This window comes from Anoplopoma fimbria, chromosome 20, assembly GCF_027596085.1.
Source record: "Anoplopoma fimbria isolate UVic2021 breed Golden Eagle Sablefish chromosome 20, Afim_UVic_2022, whole genome shotgun sequence".
In the NCBI taxonomy this organism is placed as follows: domain Eukaryota; kingdom Metazoa; phylum Chordata; class Actinopteri; order Perciformes; family Anoplopomatidae; genus Anoplopoma; species Anoplopoma fimbria.
Genome location: NC_072468.1, coordinates 22,704,299 through 22,722,105, shown reverse-complemented (window position 1 = coordinate 22,722,105; position 17,807 = coordinate 22,704,299). Strand labels below are relative to the sequence as shown.

Sequence of the window (17,807 nt, the reverse complement as noted above, 5' to 3'; positions counted from 1 at the left end):
GGTGCACTGCATGAGGCTGATTAGGTGAGTGAGGGAGAGTGTGGTGAGAGAGCGGGGGCTGGGCTGTGAGCTGAGAGAAATAGTGCAGGAAGAGTGAACAGGCGTGACTGTGCCATATTGAGCACTTTGCCAATATTGATACCATGATGTTGTAAATGCCAAGATTCAACATAAACATCCAGTATGATGAAGTGGACTTGTCTAATGCATTATATTACAGGGGTAAACAAGGTGTTCATGCCTTTTTTCCTCACAATATGACAACATGAACGGGCATTAATGAACACTTAAGAGCAAAGAATCGGCAAAACGCCACTTTTCCTCCCAAATGTTGTGTGGATGGTTGAAAGCAGATTGGTTTATATTTGCATAACGCATTTAGATTTTCTTTTGCTAACATTGGATATTTACAAGGCTATCCAATATTTTGCATTATGACATTTTGTGAGTTAGGTCGTTTGCGAAGGTTAAATGCCAGATCGTGTCATAGTGTGTTGGGAAGACAAAGAAAATATTTGAAAAGTACATTTTTTCCTGATTTGTTTGCGGTTATTTGATCCCTTTAGCAGTCACCATTGCTCATAAAAGAATTGACAAAAAAACTGAAGTTTTATCATGTTATATTAATATGAGTCTCATACTTTACAGTAAGAGAAAGCTAGGATCTGGTTTGATGTATTTCCAGCTGAAAAAGGATGCTGTGTTCAGAGAGGGGGTGGGGTAGTCGTTAAACAGTTCGACCTGAGCGAACATGGAGAATGACTCAGAGGAGCTGGATGTTAGCCTTTGATTGCTCCTGCAACACCGTCCTAACCCTGGTTATATACCATCAGCAGGAATACTTTAAAACTCTGCACTGCCACCCATTTCACTATAATATCCATGAAATGAAAAGTTTCCTGTGATGTCTGTGTGTCAACTTTTAATACCGTCTGCAGTTTCATAGTGTATTGCCCATTACAAGTGGTTCTGAGTTTCTTAGATAAACACTTATGTGAAGCATCAATCATTAAATAGTGCTGTTACACAGGAAGGAAAACTAATGGGCCGTTGTTGCAAAAGAGACAAGCAGTGTCATTTTTCATTTTGTGCTTTCAGTTTAAACAGTTATATGACAGGACATGAAAAACGAGGTAATAAGAAAGGAAGCCTGTTGTTTAGTTTTATTTCAATAACAGATACAGAGCTTTAAGAGACAGGGCTGGATGGTTGTGTTAGCTTTGACACGACGTTGTTCTGCAGTAAGCCAGCGTTTGTGTTCGTGTTGTTGCGTGCTGCCGGCTCCCTCAGGCTGAACATTTTCTCTCTTTCTCCCCCCACGCTGAGCCACGGCTGTTGCTCTCTTTATAGAGACTATGGGAAGCTACCAGAATGATTTCAGTGTTGGCTACAGCTGCAGTCGACCCCCAGAGACTCTCTCTCTCGGGGCACATATTCTCTGCTTGGTCTCATGAGCACATACATGCTGGAGATGTGTTGTCCTGGCAGACACACTGTAAACAATCTCTCATCTTAGCTTCAGTCGACCAGGGTATGCAGCTGGGTATTTACTGGCCAAATATGTCCTTAACATTGATAGCCTAGCAAAAAGCTGTGATTTCCATTAAGTAAGCAACACTCTTATGAATTTAAATTAAAACATGAATGCATTATTAATACAACAATGTTTGAGATATTCCTTAAAGTAAAATATTTTTAAAAAAAGTCACCAGTAATTAAAATCGTCCAAAAGCTAAAAAAAAAAAAATCTAATCTTCTCCCCATCAATAATTACTGTTAAACCGACTCCAACACGTTGTGGATGGCCACTGATCTCCTCTTGCTTCACACTGGTGTACATTTCAACGAGCATCAGTGAACACAACAGCTGTGAACACGACTAGCAAGCATGTGCCAAAGTTTTAAAACAGATTGTTTTATCAGCCATAGAGATAAAGCAATCTGCTTAAACTGCAGCATCAGTGATTTATTTGTTAAATATTAAAAAGGGTGCCTGCTGCTGTCGTTGATGAACACATCTGGGCAGGTGTTTTTCAGTGTAAAAGGCGGAAGGCGAAGTCACTTGCCTCATGAAAATTGTGTCTGTTATTGATTTGGCACTAGTTGTGTCGCTGTGAACCGACCAAGTTAGGTTTTGAATATTACTACACACGCACTGAGATTGTTGATACTTTTAATAATGTTATATAGCCTAGATATATTATTATGTGTTGATTTTAGACAAGGCACTTTTATCTGTATACTACATTTTTATACACAAAGGCAATTCAAATAGCTATACATAAGGAAAAACATATGTCTGATATGTCTGCACACTGGACTTTAGCTCCCAATAGATCTACACTGCTCTTATATTTGTCTGTTAAGTTTGAAGAAACAGAGCCAGGGTAGCTTCTTCCACATTCTACCCTTTATGCTAAGCTAAGCTAACTGGCTGTAGCTTCAAATGGCTACGTTGATTTGAATGTCTGTTGTAAAGTTACATTTTGAACATTATATAGCATGTCAAACGCTCACAAATGCTAATGATGTTTTCCCTGCTGCTTTTGTTTTGCCCATTTGTAGTGCTTGCAGCCTTTTCTTTGACGCAGCATGTCCTCGGCAGTGAGACAAACAAGGGCAGCATCACAGTGACATAAGTGTCATGGAAACAAGCAGGGTGGCCTGTTGATAGATTTACAATAGCTCTTTTTTTTTCTGCACTGTTCCGTTTGTTTTTTCTCTTCTTAACTTGATGAGGACTAAGATAATGGTGACAGGAAATTAAAAGTAGCAATGGACGAGCACAAGGAAGGAAGGAAGATGAATGAAAAAGTGTTGAGATGTAGACGTTATCTTCTGACTGCCTAGCAACAAACGTGTGGTTCGAAGTCAGAGTTCACAGATTGTAATCACGATTGTCCTCAGTGGGAGCTTCACTCTGACCTTAACAGTAGTAGTACCTTCTCTGTACATGGTCACATACAGCATCACACCGCAGCCCTGCTTGTTAATCACAGATGTCGGTGTCACAGCATGGATCCATCTTATGACTGCTCTGCGGTGAGCCCACTGTAAATGCCACACTGTGATTTGTGCCGCGCTGTTATGTCCTTTTTTCCCCCCCCTGCCATTAGTACTGAGCAGGATGATCAGTCCTTTAAATGTCAACGCGCTGTGAATGTCAATGGGCCTTCAGTAGGAATGCCGCTGATCTAGATTGTGCCTACAATGGATGATTCTCCCTCTCATGCACCAGTGTGATTAATCATGCTAACACAAACCCTTTTTTCTTTGCTTTCTCCACAGGATATTGGTATCCGAGCGCACGCTGGCCAAAGTCCAACAGCAGCAGTGCAGTGGAGCAGGGTGCTGTCCGCGGAGCTGAATTCATCAGCTAACAGAAAATCCCCAGTGCACACTCATGTGCTTGGGCCGCTCCTGATAGCTCCCATTCCTAACAGCATCTGACCACCGACTACACACCCAAGATGGACGACGACGGGCGCTACAGAGACGGCCGCTCAGACTTTGTCCGCGGCGCCAAGGACATCGCCAAAGTGGCCAAGAAACAGGTGGGCAAGAAGATCGGGCGCGGCGCGGACAAAATGGCCGACGAGTACACCAAGCGCTCCTACAAACGCTTTGAGGAGGAAGATGATGATGAGGACTATGGCGGCGTGCCGAGCAACGATGGGTATTACCGCAATGACAGCCGGGCCAATGACGACGAAGGTCACAGCGACTCCACTGAAGGACACGACGAGGACGATGAGATCTATGAGGGGGAGTACCAGGGCATCCCGAGGGCGGACTCGGGCAAAACCGGCAGCATCGATGGAGGGACGGTTGCCCAGGCGCAGCAGTTCAGGGATCTGTCGGCCTACGAGGCCGAGAGGAGGAAAGACCAGGACGAGCTGGCTGAGCAGTACGAGACCATCCTGCAGGAGTGTGGCCACGGGAAGTTCCAGTGGACGCTCTACTTTGTCCTCGGGCTGGCATTGATGGCGGATGGCGTGGAGATCTTTGTGGTCGGCTTCGTGCTGCCCAGCGCAGAGAAGGACATGTGTCTATCTGAGCCCAACAAGGGCATGCTGGGTAAGATTTCCAGATATTTTTCTTCTAATTTGAATGAAAAATAAGGTACTAGGATTGTTGTAATAGCAGTACCGACATAGTCTCGTGTTTCTGTCCACTAAGCAACTGTTTTCAACTCGTCTACTGTCTTCTGTGCCCTTTCTCTGTTTGTGTTCGTCTCAGTGGCTCCTTTGGGAGTTTATGGCAACGCTTCACATTTTATCTCTGCCTTATCTCAGCAGCTACCTTTGCAGTTTATCCCCCAGTAATTGCTTTTCTACAGCCTAGTTGGCAGAGGAACTACAGCTATTTAAGATTCAACTGCCCGTGCAGACTCTGAACAGGGGTAGAATTTTAATCGAACCCTTCAGCCTCTCAGTTCTCTGCTTCAGTGTGTTTGTTATGTGTGTGTATGTGTGTGTCAGGTTTTGAAGGTGATTGTGGGCGCATTTTTTTGGGTAAATGCCAATGTACTCTATTTTTCTTCCTCAGAGTATATGCAGCATGTCTGTTGCTTTTACTACTTCACAGCATACAGAAAACACGGAGCTCGTCGTGATCTTTTTCCTATCCTCAGGGCCAATGTCCAATCAGAGTACAAACCTGCCTCACCATCTGTCATTGGCTGCCCAGCAAGGACACCATGGACAAGGGCCAGAGGTCTCCTGGAGTCAACAAATTCAAACACACTATTCAGTTCACATAAATAAATTATAAAATATACATTTAACCAAACGTGTCAGGAGTTACAAAGAGAAACATCTTCAGCATAGAGACACCTGGTCAGAGATTTAGTTTTATTCCAGTGGATGACATATAGATTGACATTCGTGAGTGATTTGTTGAAGCTTTAGTGGGAAAAAAAGCTTTCAAGCATTATTGATGTACATGAAACATTAATCCGACATTTTTACCACATGCAAAGCTCACACCAATTCTTTGGTGTGTTGTTGAAAGAAGAAATCTGAAATGTCCTGACATGCTTAACGTAGCCGCAGGCTAATAAAAAACTGACAACATCATCTGCAAAGAGATTGACTTTGATAGTTTAATTCAGATGCTGCTTAAGCCACGTTATCCAACTTAAAGCAGATTGAAGTCGACGTGGTCTCAAATGTGCATTTGCGTCACATGAGATCTAATGACATAGTTTCCAGTGCTCTCACAGGGATTTGACCGTTCAGCTGTGCTGCTGCCACGTCGATGAACATTGTTCCCCTGCAGATGGGGATGCCTGTGTATTGAGCGTCTGGTCTGCTGGATAATGAACATCATGAAAGCGAACAGTGGCCCTCATGCAACCCTAACTATCGTCATCCTCTGACGGATCAATTCCGACTGATTAAGGGGGTCACAAGTTAAGATTTTCTTTTAACTTTCAGTGAAGAAAATGGTTGCTGCGGCGAGGGGAGGGGAGTTATGTGCAATTTCATGTGGGCATCTTTTTCTATTTTCCTCTCCAGTTTTCCAGTCTGACCTTTGAGTTTACTAGAATAAACCTCCATTATTGTGTAGTTGTATGTACTGTGCAGTGGTCTCTGTGTTGTAAGAGAAAACAGGAGTACGTACACACACACACACAGCTGCATCTGGCAGGCATCCATGCCTTTAATTGGTCACTGGGATGTGTAATTTTCCCGGTGGTCCATGCATGACACAAGGTATGGATTGCAGTGCCGACGTGTTCATTGACCAGCCTGTTTGTGAGTGAGTATGTCTGTCTGCTCGTACATCCATAACAATTTTGACTGTGTGTGCAAATAAAGCAACAGAGGCAGCAAGAATAGCACTGTGCAAAAATACTCCCGTAAAGACTTTCATTCAGGAAGGAATAAATTAAGCAAGCAAGCAATGAAAAGATTATAATTTTCTCAAAACCAAAATAAAAATGGTCAATGTTGCAGCCTCCAAATAAAACAGTGTTGTAAAAAATATTTCCTTCTGTAACATAGCAGAGTAACAGATTTAGCAAGTCTTATAAGATGGAAAAAAAAATCATATAACAAGCTTTTATTTTATACTCTTTTACTTACAAATTCTCTCCCTCCCTCCCCTCTCTCTGCTGGGTTTGTGTCACGCCAGGGGGGAGCCAGTAGGGAGACACGACCGGCCCCCTTGATTCCCTCCCTTCTCGCTGTTACGCAGCACGCCTGACTCATTCTAGAGAGCCTCCTCAGCTCATGCCTCTCTGCATCCCATGATTCCTAGTGTCCTCGTCCCCAACCCCCCATCCTCACCCTCTTCTTCTTCTTCTGCTTCTTCTTCCGCACAAGGTCCAAATAGAGCTTCCTCTGCCGTCATAGTGCCAGCCTCCTTTTAACCAGACGAAACGTGGTGGAATCATGTATTGTGTGTGTGTGTATTGTATTGTGTGTGTGTGTGGTGTGAGGGTTAATCGCCTGCAGAATATTAACTCCCTCTCAGCAGAAAGCATTCAGATGTAGGCAGAGAGAGCGATTTAGAGGCAAACAGAGCAAAAAAAAAACTCCATCCACAAAAAATCATTCTCTCCCGTGGCCTTTTGGACTTTGCTAGATGTGTTTTGAGTATTTATCACAGATGCCATATTCATTGCATGTTTCCAGCATCGCAGAAATGAAGGAAATAAAAAGCAGAACAAGCAGAGAGAGGCTTTGAAATGACAGCAGTGAAGCCTGCGTGGTGCAGCGTTTTCAGCACCATGAGCTGGAGGAGACACTTTTCCAGGCAGCAGAGGAGCACAGAGTGGTTGTCATTGATTTGTCCTTGTTGTGAAGCTGCAGAGGCTGCATCTGCAGCGTTGTTGGTTTGCTATAATGTGAAAAGAAAGTGGGGTTTGTTACAAGCAAGTGCTTTAGAACGAGGTTTCTAGAATGGTGCGGTCAAAGTACTTCAATGTCGAGATTATTTCACACTGTTAAGCCTTTGGTGTATTCTGCCTGTTGTGATCATTTTGTTGAAAAGGAAAAATATCTATTTACTGTCCTTCTGTTTGATATTCTTCAGGCAATTTAGCTGTAATATTTGCTCTGTGTTTCCACCTACATGCACAATGAGAAGGACTACTTCTGTCTGTTTGATTTATTAGCACCTGGGAGACGCTGGCAGAGGAAAATGTAAACATTTGGTTAAACATTATTGTTTGATGGAAACGAGTGTCAGAAATGAAGTCAGCTTGGATATTAGTATTCAGCCTACATCTGAAAAGAAATATGCAAGATATCAGTTGACAGCTGGATTAATGTTGTTCCCTCTCTGTTGGAAGTAATGTTTTGATGGACTCTTCAAACATAGAGCTTTGAATTAACTACATTTTCTTATAAATTTACCCAGAAGTTTTGATCTGATTTTTTTAATTTCTGTTTTTGATTTCTTTGACAAAAGTTACAAAAATGAATCTTTTCATTTTACTGATATTTTAGGTGATTGTCTGAGAATCACCATCATCTCTGTGGTAAAATCAGCCGACACTAAAATTGAAGTGCACATATATACAGACACTCATAGTTGGTAAACGCATTCAAATGGCCCAGATGGAGCTGACAGAGCAGTAAGATGAAGGAAACACATTTGACTATTTGACTATGTCCGGTTTTCAAAACAAGATGCTTGTTTAATTAATGGAAATAACATTAATTGGAATATTCACAAGCAGTAAAAAACATGTTACCTGTGTCCCTTATGAATTGAAAACAAAACACTAAGTTGTGACCTTTAATTATTTTTAGTTTTAGTTTTCTTGCATAAAAACATTTCTCATAATGACTGATTCATCTCACAAAATCAAGCATTTACATTTTTGAAGTTCCGAATTGAGGCATGCAGTGTCTTTTTACAGAACCTCATGTATTCAGAGTCTATTCAGTTATTCTGATGAATCAACCACTTCAATCTCAGAGAATATATCCAATTTTGTTCTTGTGAATATCCAATTTTTTAATTCAGAGCTCTTTCTCTGAATATGAATCGGCTCCGTAATAAAAAAACAACAACAACTGACCTACAACGACCCTAAAACACAGTCACAGATGCTCTTATCTAGAGTAGCCGACAATAATAAAGCCTGTTAATAGAATACAATGCATCATCTACACTGCATGCAGAAAAATAGCTTTTTTTTTTCTCTAAAAGGATTACAAACAGTAAAGTGAGTCTTTTCCTTCCATGTGCCAAGTAGCGCTTTTATATATGCAGGTGATTTCACAAGTTATTTCCACACTTTTGAAGGTGTGTGTTCTGCCGTGTTTCTTTGGCATTAAAAACCTGCATTCACGTCACATCGTAGTGCAGCTCTCGCCACCGTCACGGGGCGAGGCGGCCGCTGCTCTCACTGGTTAGCAGTGAGGAGTGTGATGGCTGACTGGCAGAGTCAACCGATGGGGGAGTGCGTTCTCCTCTGGTGCTGGCCAGCTTCGGCCTCCCGGCTCATTGAAAAAGCCCTGTGCGCTCTGGCAGAAAGGGAAAACTGGCTATTAATAGTAGCCCCCCCCTCCCTCGCTCACTCATGAACACAGACACACAACCCTGCAGTGGCACACACTTTCTCTTTCCATGTTCATGCACACACACACACACACACACACACACACACACACACACACACACACACACACACACACACACACACACACACACACACACACACACACACACACACACACACACACACACACACACACAATGCCTAGGGGTCTTTGGGAGCTCTGTCACAGGGCAGACTGGCCACCAACCTCCTCCTTACCCTCTCTCTCTCTCTCTCTCTCTCTCTCTCTCTCTCTCCATCCTCCCCTCCCCCCACTTCCTCTCCAGAGTGATGAGGTGCTCAGCTGACTGAAGACTCCTGCTTCTCTCTCTCTCTCTCTCTCGTCCTTTCACTCCCCATCTTGCTCAACTCTCTCTCTCTCTCTCTCTCATTTGAATACCACGACATATGAATTATTAAAGAATGCACTAGACAGCAATTATTTTTTTTTCGTACACCTTACTGTTAAAAGTATCAATCCATTGGAAGACATAGTAAATAAATCTGAAACAAATACTGCAACAAATGCCTCAGGGGCTTAAAAAAAACCATGAAAAATATGTAACTTAACAAAATGCTTAATCTTAGGAGTGAAATTGTACAACAAGAATCAGTGGTTGGCAGCGTAACTTCTTCTGGATGTTTTTAAGTGCATAAATCATCTTTGTCTGCAGAATATTTGTCACCCTCAAACCTCAATATGGGCTTTAAATCTCTTTGCTGCTGTTTTTCACAACACTGAAAAAAGACTAATGCAAATCCCAGATGTATACAGTACACTCCAAATACAGCAGCTCAACACTCTGGAGTATAAAGGTTGTACTGTTGCTCGCTTCATCGTGGCTTTTTTAAACATCCAGCAGTTAGGGGACAACATCAGTGTTAATTTGGAGTTTTTGAAGTTCAATATTCACTCTCCTTTTAGCCCACATAGGGAATTATCTGCCTCTTTAGCTGCTAAATGCTCCAAAATGTTCACTAGCTAGTTACTAACTTTTTTTTGGTTTGCTTTTATGTGATGAACTGTTAGTTTTTTTTTTAAAAGCTTTTTTCAGAGAAAACAGCTGCTTGCTGCGGTTGAGAGTAAACCAAACTGCAGAGTTAAGTGATAATTCTTTTTGGGTTTATCAAGTGAACTGCTGCCTTAAGTAACTTTACCTTTAGTTCAGGCTAAATTGGTACAAGTTAGTTTCTTAGACTATCAGAAATAGCTTTAGAAAAATATGGTCTCAAGAGAGCTTTAAAAAAATGGTCTCAAGAGAGCTTTAAAAAATATGGTCTCAAGAGAGCCCTTTATGTAGGACATCTGTGAAAAATGTACAAACTGCAAAGTCACAAACTGCTTCTCCTTTGTATATTGATGACAGCAATATTTAGCTTTTGTACAAGCACTGCACTTAAGTTAATCTCCTGATGAATAAAAAACCGTCTCTGGTCAGTCTCTGTTGTCTTAGAAGACCGTACTTTAACTTGTGCCAGGACTCCAGACATCAGAGGCTGCAGAGGGTCTGCTAGATAACCCGCCTAATTGCACCCATGAGAACAAGATCATAAAGAGGGGCGTTGACTGCTCTTCTCTGGCTATCTTTCTTTAAAACACCAGTCAGGAACAATTACAAACAAGGATCCACCCCACGGTGTATGTAATTCTCTGCTGAAACTCCCAATCAATTATTTTGCTGAGAGATAAATTGAGACATGTTTTATCCTTGAGCCAGACGCAGCTGCTAACAAGCCACACAGATTAACAGACCTGAGTGCAGCCATTTGTGTCAACGGAGGGAGATGGAGATGGAGAGAGAGAGAGAGCGAGATAGTAATCAGGCTGCAGTAAGTGCTGAAAAGGTTGACAGGTCAGCCCAGCAGTCAGATACACTTTGTGGCCCATCCTGGTCACCATGGCTGTCTTTCCATCTGTCTGGTCGTCACAAAATGCTGCTGCACTGCGACGACGGCTATTGAGCCCAGTCATCATCACTGCCAGCCCGCCATGGTGAAACGCATTCAGACAAAGTAGAAGTACACACTTATAGTACATGAGAACATGGTAATATTGACACAAACTCACTGGAGTAAACACACACAGGTGTGGGACTATACACACTCACTTTGCACACAAAGAATCGCCTGCAATCAATCAAGCAAGGGGATGAAAGTCACCTTCTTCCCCGATTCAGCACTGCAGTGTTGACACAGAAATATGCGGACAGACAGAGGAGAGCCAGAGGGAACGAGGGAATGAGTCACAAACACACTGCTGTCAATGCATTCGAATGTCTTTTCATCTAAAATAAAAGGAAAACCCTTCTTCATGTTATACCAATGCAAGAACATCCATCCTCAGTGTCTAAACTCGACTTGTTAACCCCCCTCAATATTTTAATTATGCGTCCAATTTCATCATCCCAGCAGTTAGCTTGTGATACTGTGTGATGGATGATTTTAGCTGAGCAAACTGATCGGTTTAAAGCCCGTGGAGGCCTCCTCTTTTGTTTTCTTGTCTAAATAAACGACCCCATGATGGCTTATCTGTCTGGTTCATTCACACCATTTAAGCAATAAAGAAACAACTTGTGCCCTCATTGTTGCGGCTTGTCTCCTTGATTGTTGGTGCTTTTAAGCAAAGGGCAAGCTGGTGGTTACAAATGGGCTGTGACGGGCAGAATGAAACAGCACATTGCACCGACTCTGGTTGAGTGGCCACTTAAAAGCAAAGTGAAGATAATTTATTACAATTCTTAACAGTAAACCTACCATAAAGTCAAATGACAATCTGCTTCTAACCACCACACAACACAATTTTCTTTTTTTTTAAAAGCCACAAGTTGATTTTAAAACAGTGTCACCATTTAATGCACTGCCTAATAGCTTTAAGCTCACGTCAAAAACACTAACTCCACACGGCTTGTGTTAAGTGCCAATGTAGGAAGAAGTGTGTCCTTTGTGTAGCGAGGAGTTAAGGGTTTGGAAGTAGTTGGTTAAGGTTAGGCGGTCTTGATGACCATTGTTACAATAATATACTCTTGGTTTAGCTAAGGGAAATATCTTGGTCAAAAGACACAATGCATACTGTCTTCTGTGGTAAAGTCCAATGTTTTTCTGTCTTCCTAAGTGGACTTTGTTTATTATTACAGCTGCTAGAGGGCTTTGTCACTTATGCAAACATATTTTATATATATATATATATATATATATATATATATATATATATATATATTTTATATATATAACTGATGCTGTTGTTCTTCTTGGTAGGAAAGTCTTGCAGATATTGGGGATATCGAGAACTGAAAAATCCCAAAACATTGCCACTGGACATAAACAGATTTTATCACTGAACATAATACAGGGTTTTGCAGAATCAACCAAAATCGATGTTCTTGTCTTGCAATATGGTAACAACAGCATTTGTTGTGGAACGGTACAGGAGGAGTAATTATAGACCTTTAAAACAACAGTTGACATAACAATCTCAAATCAATTTGCATTTGAAAGCCCTTGAACAAGCGTACCTTGAGTTGAGATTGTTTTGTCAAGTCCAGTAACGAGGTGCTGACAAGGCAATGTCAGTTAAATTGATCTCTAATTGACTTTAGGCCTTGACTTTGGTACAGTTTAAATAGCAGTGTTGATTTACCATTTAGAATGACCTATTTGACAAAGCCGCAGGGTTCAGTGGAGAGACATGCTGGACACACTGGGTTTAATTTGCCAATTTAATAAAAACCATATAACATGTATTCCAAGCTTTTTTTTTTTTTTACACACAGAAAACTTAGAGTGAGATGTAAACGCAGATGTCAAGACCAGACACTGAACAAGAGCCCTCACACCGGCCTCACCACCACCACCCATAACTGCAGGAACAGAGAGCACGGAGACTGTTGACAGGATGTCAATAAGGCAGCGATTGCTAGGGAGCAACTGCCGTGTGTGTGTGTGTGTGTGTGTGTGTGTGTGTGTTGGAGCATCATGTCTCAGTAAGCTAGAGAGACAGGCAGAGAGAGAGAGAGGCACATGGGAAGTGAGCCATGTCGGCACCTTGAATCACAAGACTGGGTTGACAACGGTGCCGTTTGTTTCTGCTATCTGGCAGTGACTTCCTGACTCTAGAGAGAGAAAACGTCTTTCTCCATGATATTCAGTCTATATGTGTCTAGTGAGATTGATACTGGAGGCATAAGGATGTTTTTTGGTGCAAAAAAAACAGCAAAGCAGAAGTTTTTAGGAGTTATCTCTGATTCTTTTTTTTACTTCTCCTCTCTTATCTTACTTTTAATTGTTATGTTAAAGGAATAGCTTGACATTTTGGGATATATGCTTCTTCATTATTTTCCCTAGAGTTAGATGAGGAGATTGACAGACCCTGTTACTTTTGCGGAATTACTAATCCCACTGCTTGTCTTGGCAAAACCCATGTAGCATCCAAGCGTTAGGATTAGCCAGGCGTCCATGCTTTTCGTGGTACCGCCATCCTGATTTGTTTAGGTCCAATGTCTTGACTCATGAGCTATCCTGACCTTAACTACTCAAGGTCAATGCTTAACTTTAACCTATCGTCGCTGCCCCAACCAGCTACGCAGAACGGCTTGGATTCAAAATGACGCACCACTCTTGTGTAAGAGTATCATGACGCTACAGCAAGCAGAAAATTAGGTTAGGTTAGCATGTATAATGGAAACGGGGGGGAAACAGCTAGCCTGTCCAGAGCTAAAATACCCACCCACACCTCTGAAGCTCTCTAAATAACATTTGATCTCATATTTGTTTAATCTGAACACAAACAGAACGGCAAAACAACAAGTTGTTGGAGCAGGGTGCACTATTTCTTAGCTTTATGCTAACTTGAACTTATAGCCCCTGGACTCTCGCTCCATACTTATTGTACAAAAAAACCCCATCGCCTCTTCTGTGCTGGTATGATTATGGTGTACTTCTCTCTCTGTTTTGTGCTTCATGCTAAATGCTTCAGCAGTCCAATAAGGCTGCCAAATGAGCTAATTTTCTGGACATTGGAAATATAATGAGTGCTGAAGTGAGGGCTGGAAGTAATATCAATGAGTTTACTGATGAATAATAACTCATTATCATGCCCTTTGTCTCTTCCTCGTTATCCCTTCCCATCATGCTCCCCTGCCATTACTCTCTTTTCCCCTTCTTATCCACCAACTCTTCCCTCTTTCTCCCGTTGCTTTCTTTCCCTCCACCTCCCTCCAGGTCTGATCGTGTACCTGGGGATGATGGTCGGGGCCTTCGTGTGGGGCGGCCTGGCCGATCGGATTGGCCGACGGCAGACCCTCCTCATCTCCCTCTCCATCAACAGCGTGTTTGCCTTCTTCTCGTCCTTCGTCCAGGGCTACGTCTCCTTCCTCTTCTGCCGCCTGGCCTCTGGCGTGGGGTAAGAAGACCGATGAGTCACACAGTCAAAGCAGCCATAGCTGGAAGTGAGACAGTCACGACCTCACAACATCAGTCCACTTGACAGGCAGAGCAATGCCACATGTCAGAGGACAGATACAAATACTGAGCCCATATTGCTGTGAAAGGAAAACCACCCACAGATGCTTGGATGTCTGTGAGGTTGTTCTGCATTTCAGGACCTATTTTTGCAGTTAAGTGCTGGAACGTGCTTTTCGATGTTCCTATTTCCTTACAAACTGTTTTACTTAAGGAAGTAATTTCACTCACTTAATTCAACAGCCGCGACACAATGAGCCTGAACTAAAGTTTTTGGTCAAGGTTGGCCGTAAAGGCATGTTAATGAAGCTACTATCACACTCTTTATCTGAAATTAATAATTTGTTGCTTCCTTGCATCAGGTCTCTAAAGGCGTTTTACAGTGTTGTTGAAAGATGGTGGCTATGGCCAAATAATGATACTAATTATAGTAATAACTTTATTTATATTGCACCTTTAAAAACAGAGGGCAGATGGCGAAATGGTGGCCCTTGCTTTGGTTTGCAGGGTCGGACTTTAAAGCATGGCCTTCACCACCTTTTAGATTTGTTTTAGAATCAGTAAATATTAGCATATTTAGATAATGGCTCTCATGTACAAAGTACAACAACAGTGATATTAGGCGATAAAATAGATTTTTTTCTTTTTTAGATTTCCTCATGCATGCAATTGGGCTTATCTTTTACTAATAGTTGATAGAAAAAGTGTAGCACAAGAAAAAAAAGCTATGACTTCTCTTCCCACCCTGCCTTCCACAATTAAAAAGACTCTGCGGACCGTGAAGCTGTAAGTGTCTGTTATTCTGGTGAATGTGCATAGTGACCTATTCATTATGGATATTACTGCCATTTGCAGTGTGGTAAACTTTGGACTTCTTCCAAATTGAGTCATTGAATCTCTGCCCCTGATTGACTGCAGAGCTCTGAGTCTGTCTGTGTTCCCGGCATCTGTTCCCATCGGATAGTATATTGTTGTGATGGAACATGTACAGAGGCTATAAATATGGCGCTATAGATTGCAGTCAGCTGGGCCATTATTGGTGTTTTTTAAGACTTTTAATCTTGGTCTATAAGGTTGCTCTATTGTCTCTCATAATTCCTGCTACTTTTGCTTAAAACCCTCTTTTTTAACTCATTGTTGTGTTGTTTTTCTTTTAACTCCTTTCTTTCTTCACAACATTACCAAATTGATTTTCTTTTTCCTATTTGCCACCTTTTAAAATGACCATTGTCATCTTGCTTTTGTCTCCCCTCTGTTGTTTCTCCTCTCTCTTATCTCACCAACCATTTGCTTCTCCTCCATGCGGAACCCTTCTCATGCTCTTCTTTTAATTGTCTTTTTAAATCGCTGCCTATCTCTTTGCTCTGCAGCATTGGCGGCTCCATCCCCATTGTGTTTTCCTATTACTCCGAGTTCCTGGCCCAGGAGAAGCGAGGAGAGCATCTGAGCTGGCTCTGCATGTTCTGGATGATCGGTGGTATCTACGCCTCCGCCATGGCCTGGGCTATCATCCCACACTACGGTATGAAAAACAAACAGATCACTCCGTCAGGAAATCATTTTCCAAGGCAGTTAGCTAAACAGTCATTTTAACTCTTTTCTGCAGAGATGAGATGTCATGGTGGAAAGTAATTAGTTTTGAAATATGTGTACTTAAAAAAAGGAAATGGAAAATGGATGTAATAACTTTCTTTTGTGTCAAGTCCAGAATTTTGACATGCATATGTACATGCGTACATGTTCAACTCAATCTATTTCAACCACACTGATATTTCTCTACTCACAAGTGCAGAGTAAAAAGAAAGTTTGTTTGTCACATTGCAAACAAAAGTAAAACAATGGTTAAAAGAAGAGCGAACCAAATGGAGCACCTATGGTAAATAACTGCAATAAAGTTTTTAATCCCTGCAGTTTAAGTTAATACAGCCAGAGCAGTACAGTATCAATAGAGGAAGCGTTTTGTACACACAATTCAAGTCTTGCAGCTGCCTCTAGACCTCCCCTCCCCCTGCTCACTACCTCTTTGTCTCTCTCTCTCTCTCCTCATTCAGGCTGGAGTTTCCAAATGGGCTCGGCCTACCAATTCCACAGCTGGCGTGTCTTTGTGTTGGTGTGTGCCTTACCCTCTGTGGCGGCCATCTCTGCCCTGACCACCATGCCCGAGAGCCCCCGCTTCTACCTGGAGGTCAGCCCACCAGCGCTCGCCACGCTCAGACCGTGTGGAAATTTATAAATATATCATTTGAATACATGTTGACATACTGAATGCATAAACAGCCTCAAACAAAAGGCAAAGTGGAAGATGCTGTGCTGGAGACAAAGTGCTGCTTTCACACTTTTCCGGAATATTTTGAATAAGTAAATAAATATGTGCGTATATACATACCGAAGCAGGCAAACAGTGAGGTGCTGTAAGATACTTTAAGTATCGCTGAGGTGTTGTATTCCTATTCAGTAGATATTGAGTGTCAACACACATAAAAGTTTTATTGGAAAATAAATGTGGAAATATAAAGAGGAATAAATAAAAGAATAAATACGTAAGTACAAAATGTGGAGAGTAATAAATGAAAGAATAAAAACAAAGTAAGCAGAAAAAATGAGGTTTCACAAACCACAGCAAACTGTAAAAATACATTAAAATATTGATTGTGACTTAAGGCTTAGGACCTTTCACCCTCCCTGTGGCTTTACTTTCCAAAAGGGTACTTCAGTAATACATGAGCACTGACTAACAAGTGGATTTGCATTTGTTTCTCTCCTCCAGAATGGGAAACATGACGAGGCGTGGATGATTCTGAAGCAGGTCCATGACACCAACATGAGGGCCAAGGGTTACCCAGAGAGGGTCTTCTCTGTAAGTCACACACAATAATGAAATGCTTAACACTTTTGTCTGTATGCAGGAGAAAATGTCTTCACACAGTGTGTCTGTCTGCAGGCTAATGCAGCAGGTTTTAAGCTCTGTGCTGCATAAATTTCCATATTAATTACTTTAAAACAGATTTTCTTTTAACTACTGTAGTCTCTTCAGGCTTCAAGCCCCAAAGTACATATTAATACTTAAATGAAATGTGGTGACAAATGTACTTAATAACCTCTTCTTACTACATTAACGAGTATTAATTATCATAACTATCAATGCCTGATATATATCAGTGTTAATGGTGAGACAGGCAGATCCGGTGCCTCTCATATTATGTGAAGCTTTTTCTATGTCTCAGCGGTTGTAAATCTGCTACACAGATTTCCTGAGATTCATGCGTTAATTTTAAATGCTATGGATGAATAATGATACAGAAAGAACATTAATTATAAGGAGCGTCTGTGATATTTCAAAGCAAAGGTTGATATATCTGAAATCGCATGTGGGGTATGAAGAAAAGCATGTGTTGAGTTCTTACTATCAAGAAGAACACATTTAACAATCATAAAAGGCATTAATGAAATCTAAATATTGATTCATTTAGCTGTTTCTTCCAGGTGACCACCATCAAAACAGTGAAGCAGATGGATGACCTGGTGGACTTGGGCGATGGTGCTGCCTGGCATCAGAAATGGAAGATCAAGCTCACCACACTTTTCCATCAGGTGACAGATTTGTTTCTTATTTTACTGCTTTTTATTTAGGAATATTTGGTATTTTTCTTTTTTTATGCATCCTTGCCCGCAGCAGCCTTGGCCGTCGTCTTCCACTAAGCTTAAAATGCTGTTAGTGCTAAAAGTAGCCATGTTCGTTCTTTACATTACGTAAGTGTTTCCGACTTTCATTGGAAAGGTGTTGGCAACACTG

At 41.7% G+C, this 17,807-nt stretch overlaps 1 protein-coding gene across 1 annotated transcript in view; it reads left to right on the top strand.

Moving 5' to 3' along the window:
* sv2a (synaptic vesicle glycoprotein 2A) overlaps positions 1–17,807 on the top strand; it is a 46,300-nt gene that overhangs the window by 14,925 nt on the left and 13,568 nt on the right. Inside the window, exons 2-7 of the mRNA XM_054621864.1 lie at positions 3,289–4,077; positions 13,775–13,955; positions 15,385–15,536; positions 16,066–16,199; positions 16,782–16,871; positions 17,498–17,605. Coding sequence (XP_054477839.1) covers positions 3,471–4,077; positions 13,775–13,955; positions 15,385–15,536; positions 16,066–16,199; positions 16,782–16,871; positions 17,498–17,605 — 1,272 coding nt within the window. The 5' untranslated portion in view covers positions 3,289–3,470. The remainder of the gene's footprint in view (positions 1–3,288; positions 4,078–13,774; positions 13,956–15,384; positions 15,537–16,065; positions 16,200–16,781; positions 16,872–17,497; positions 17,606–17,807) is intronic.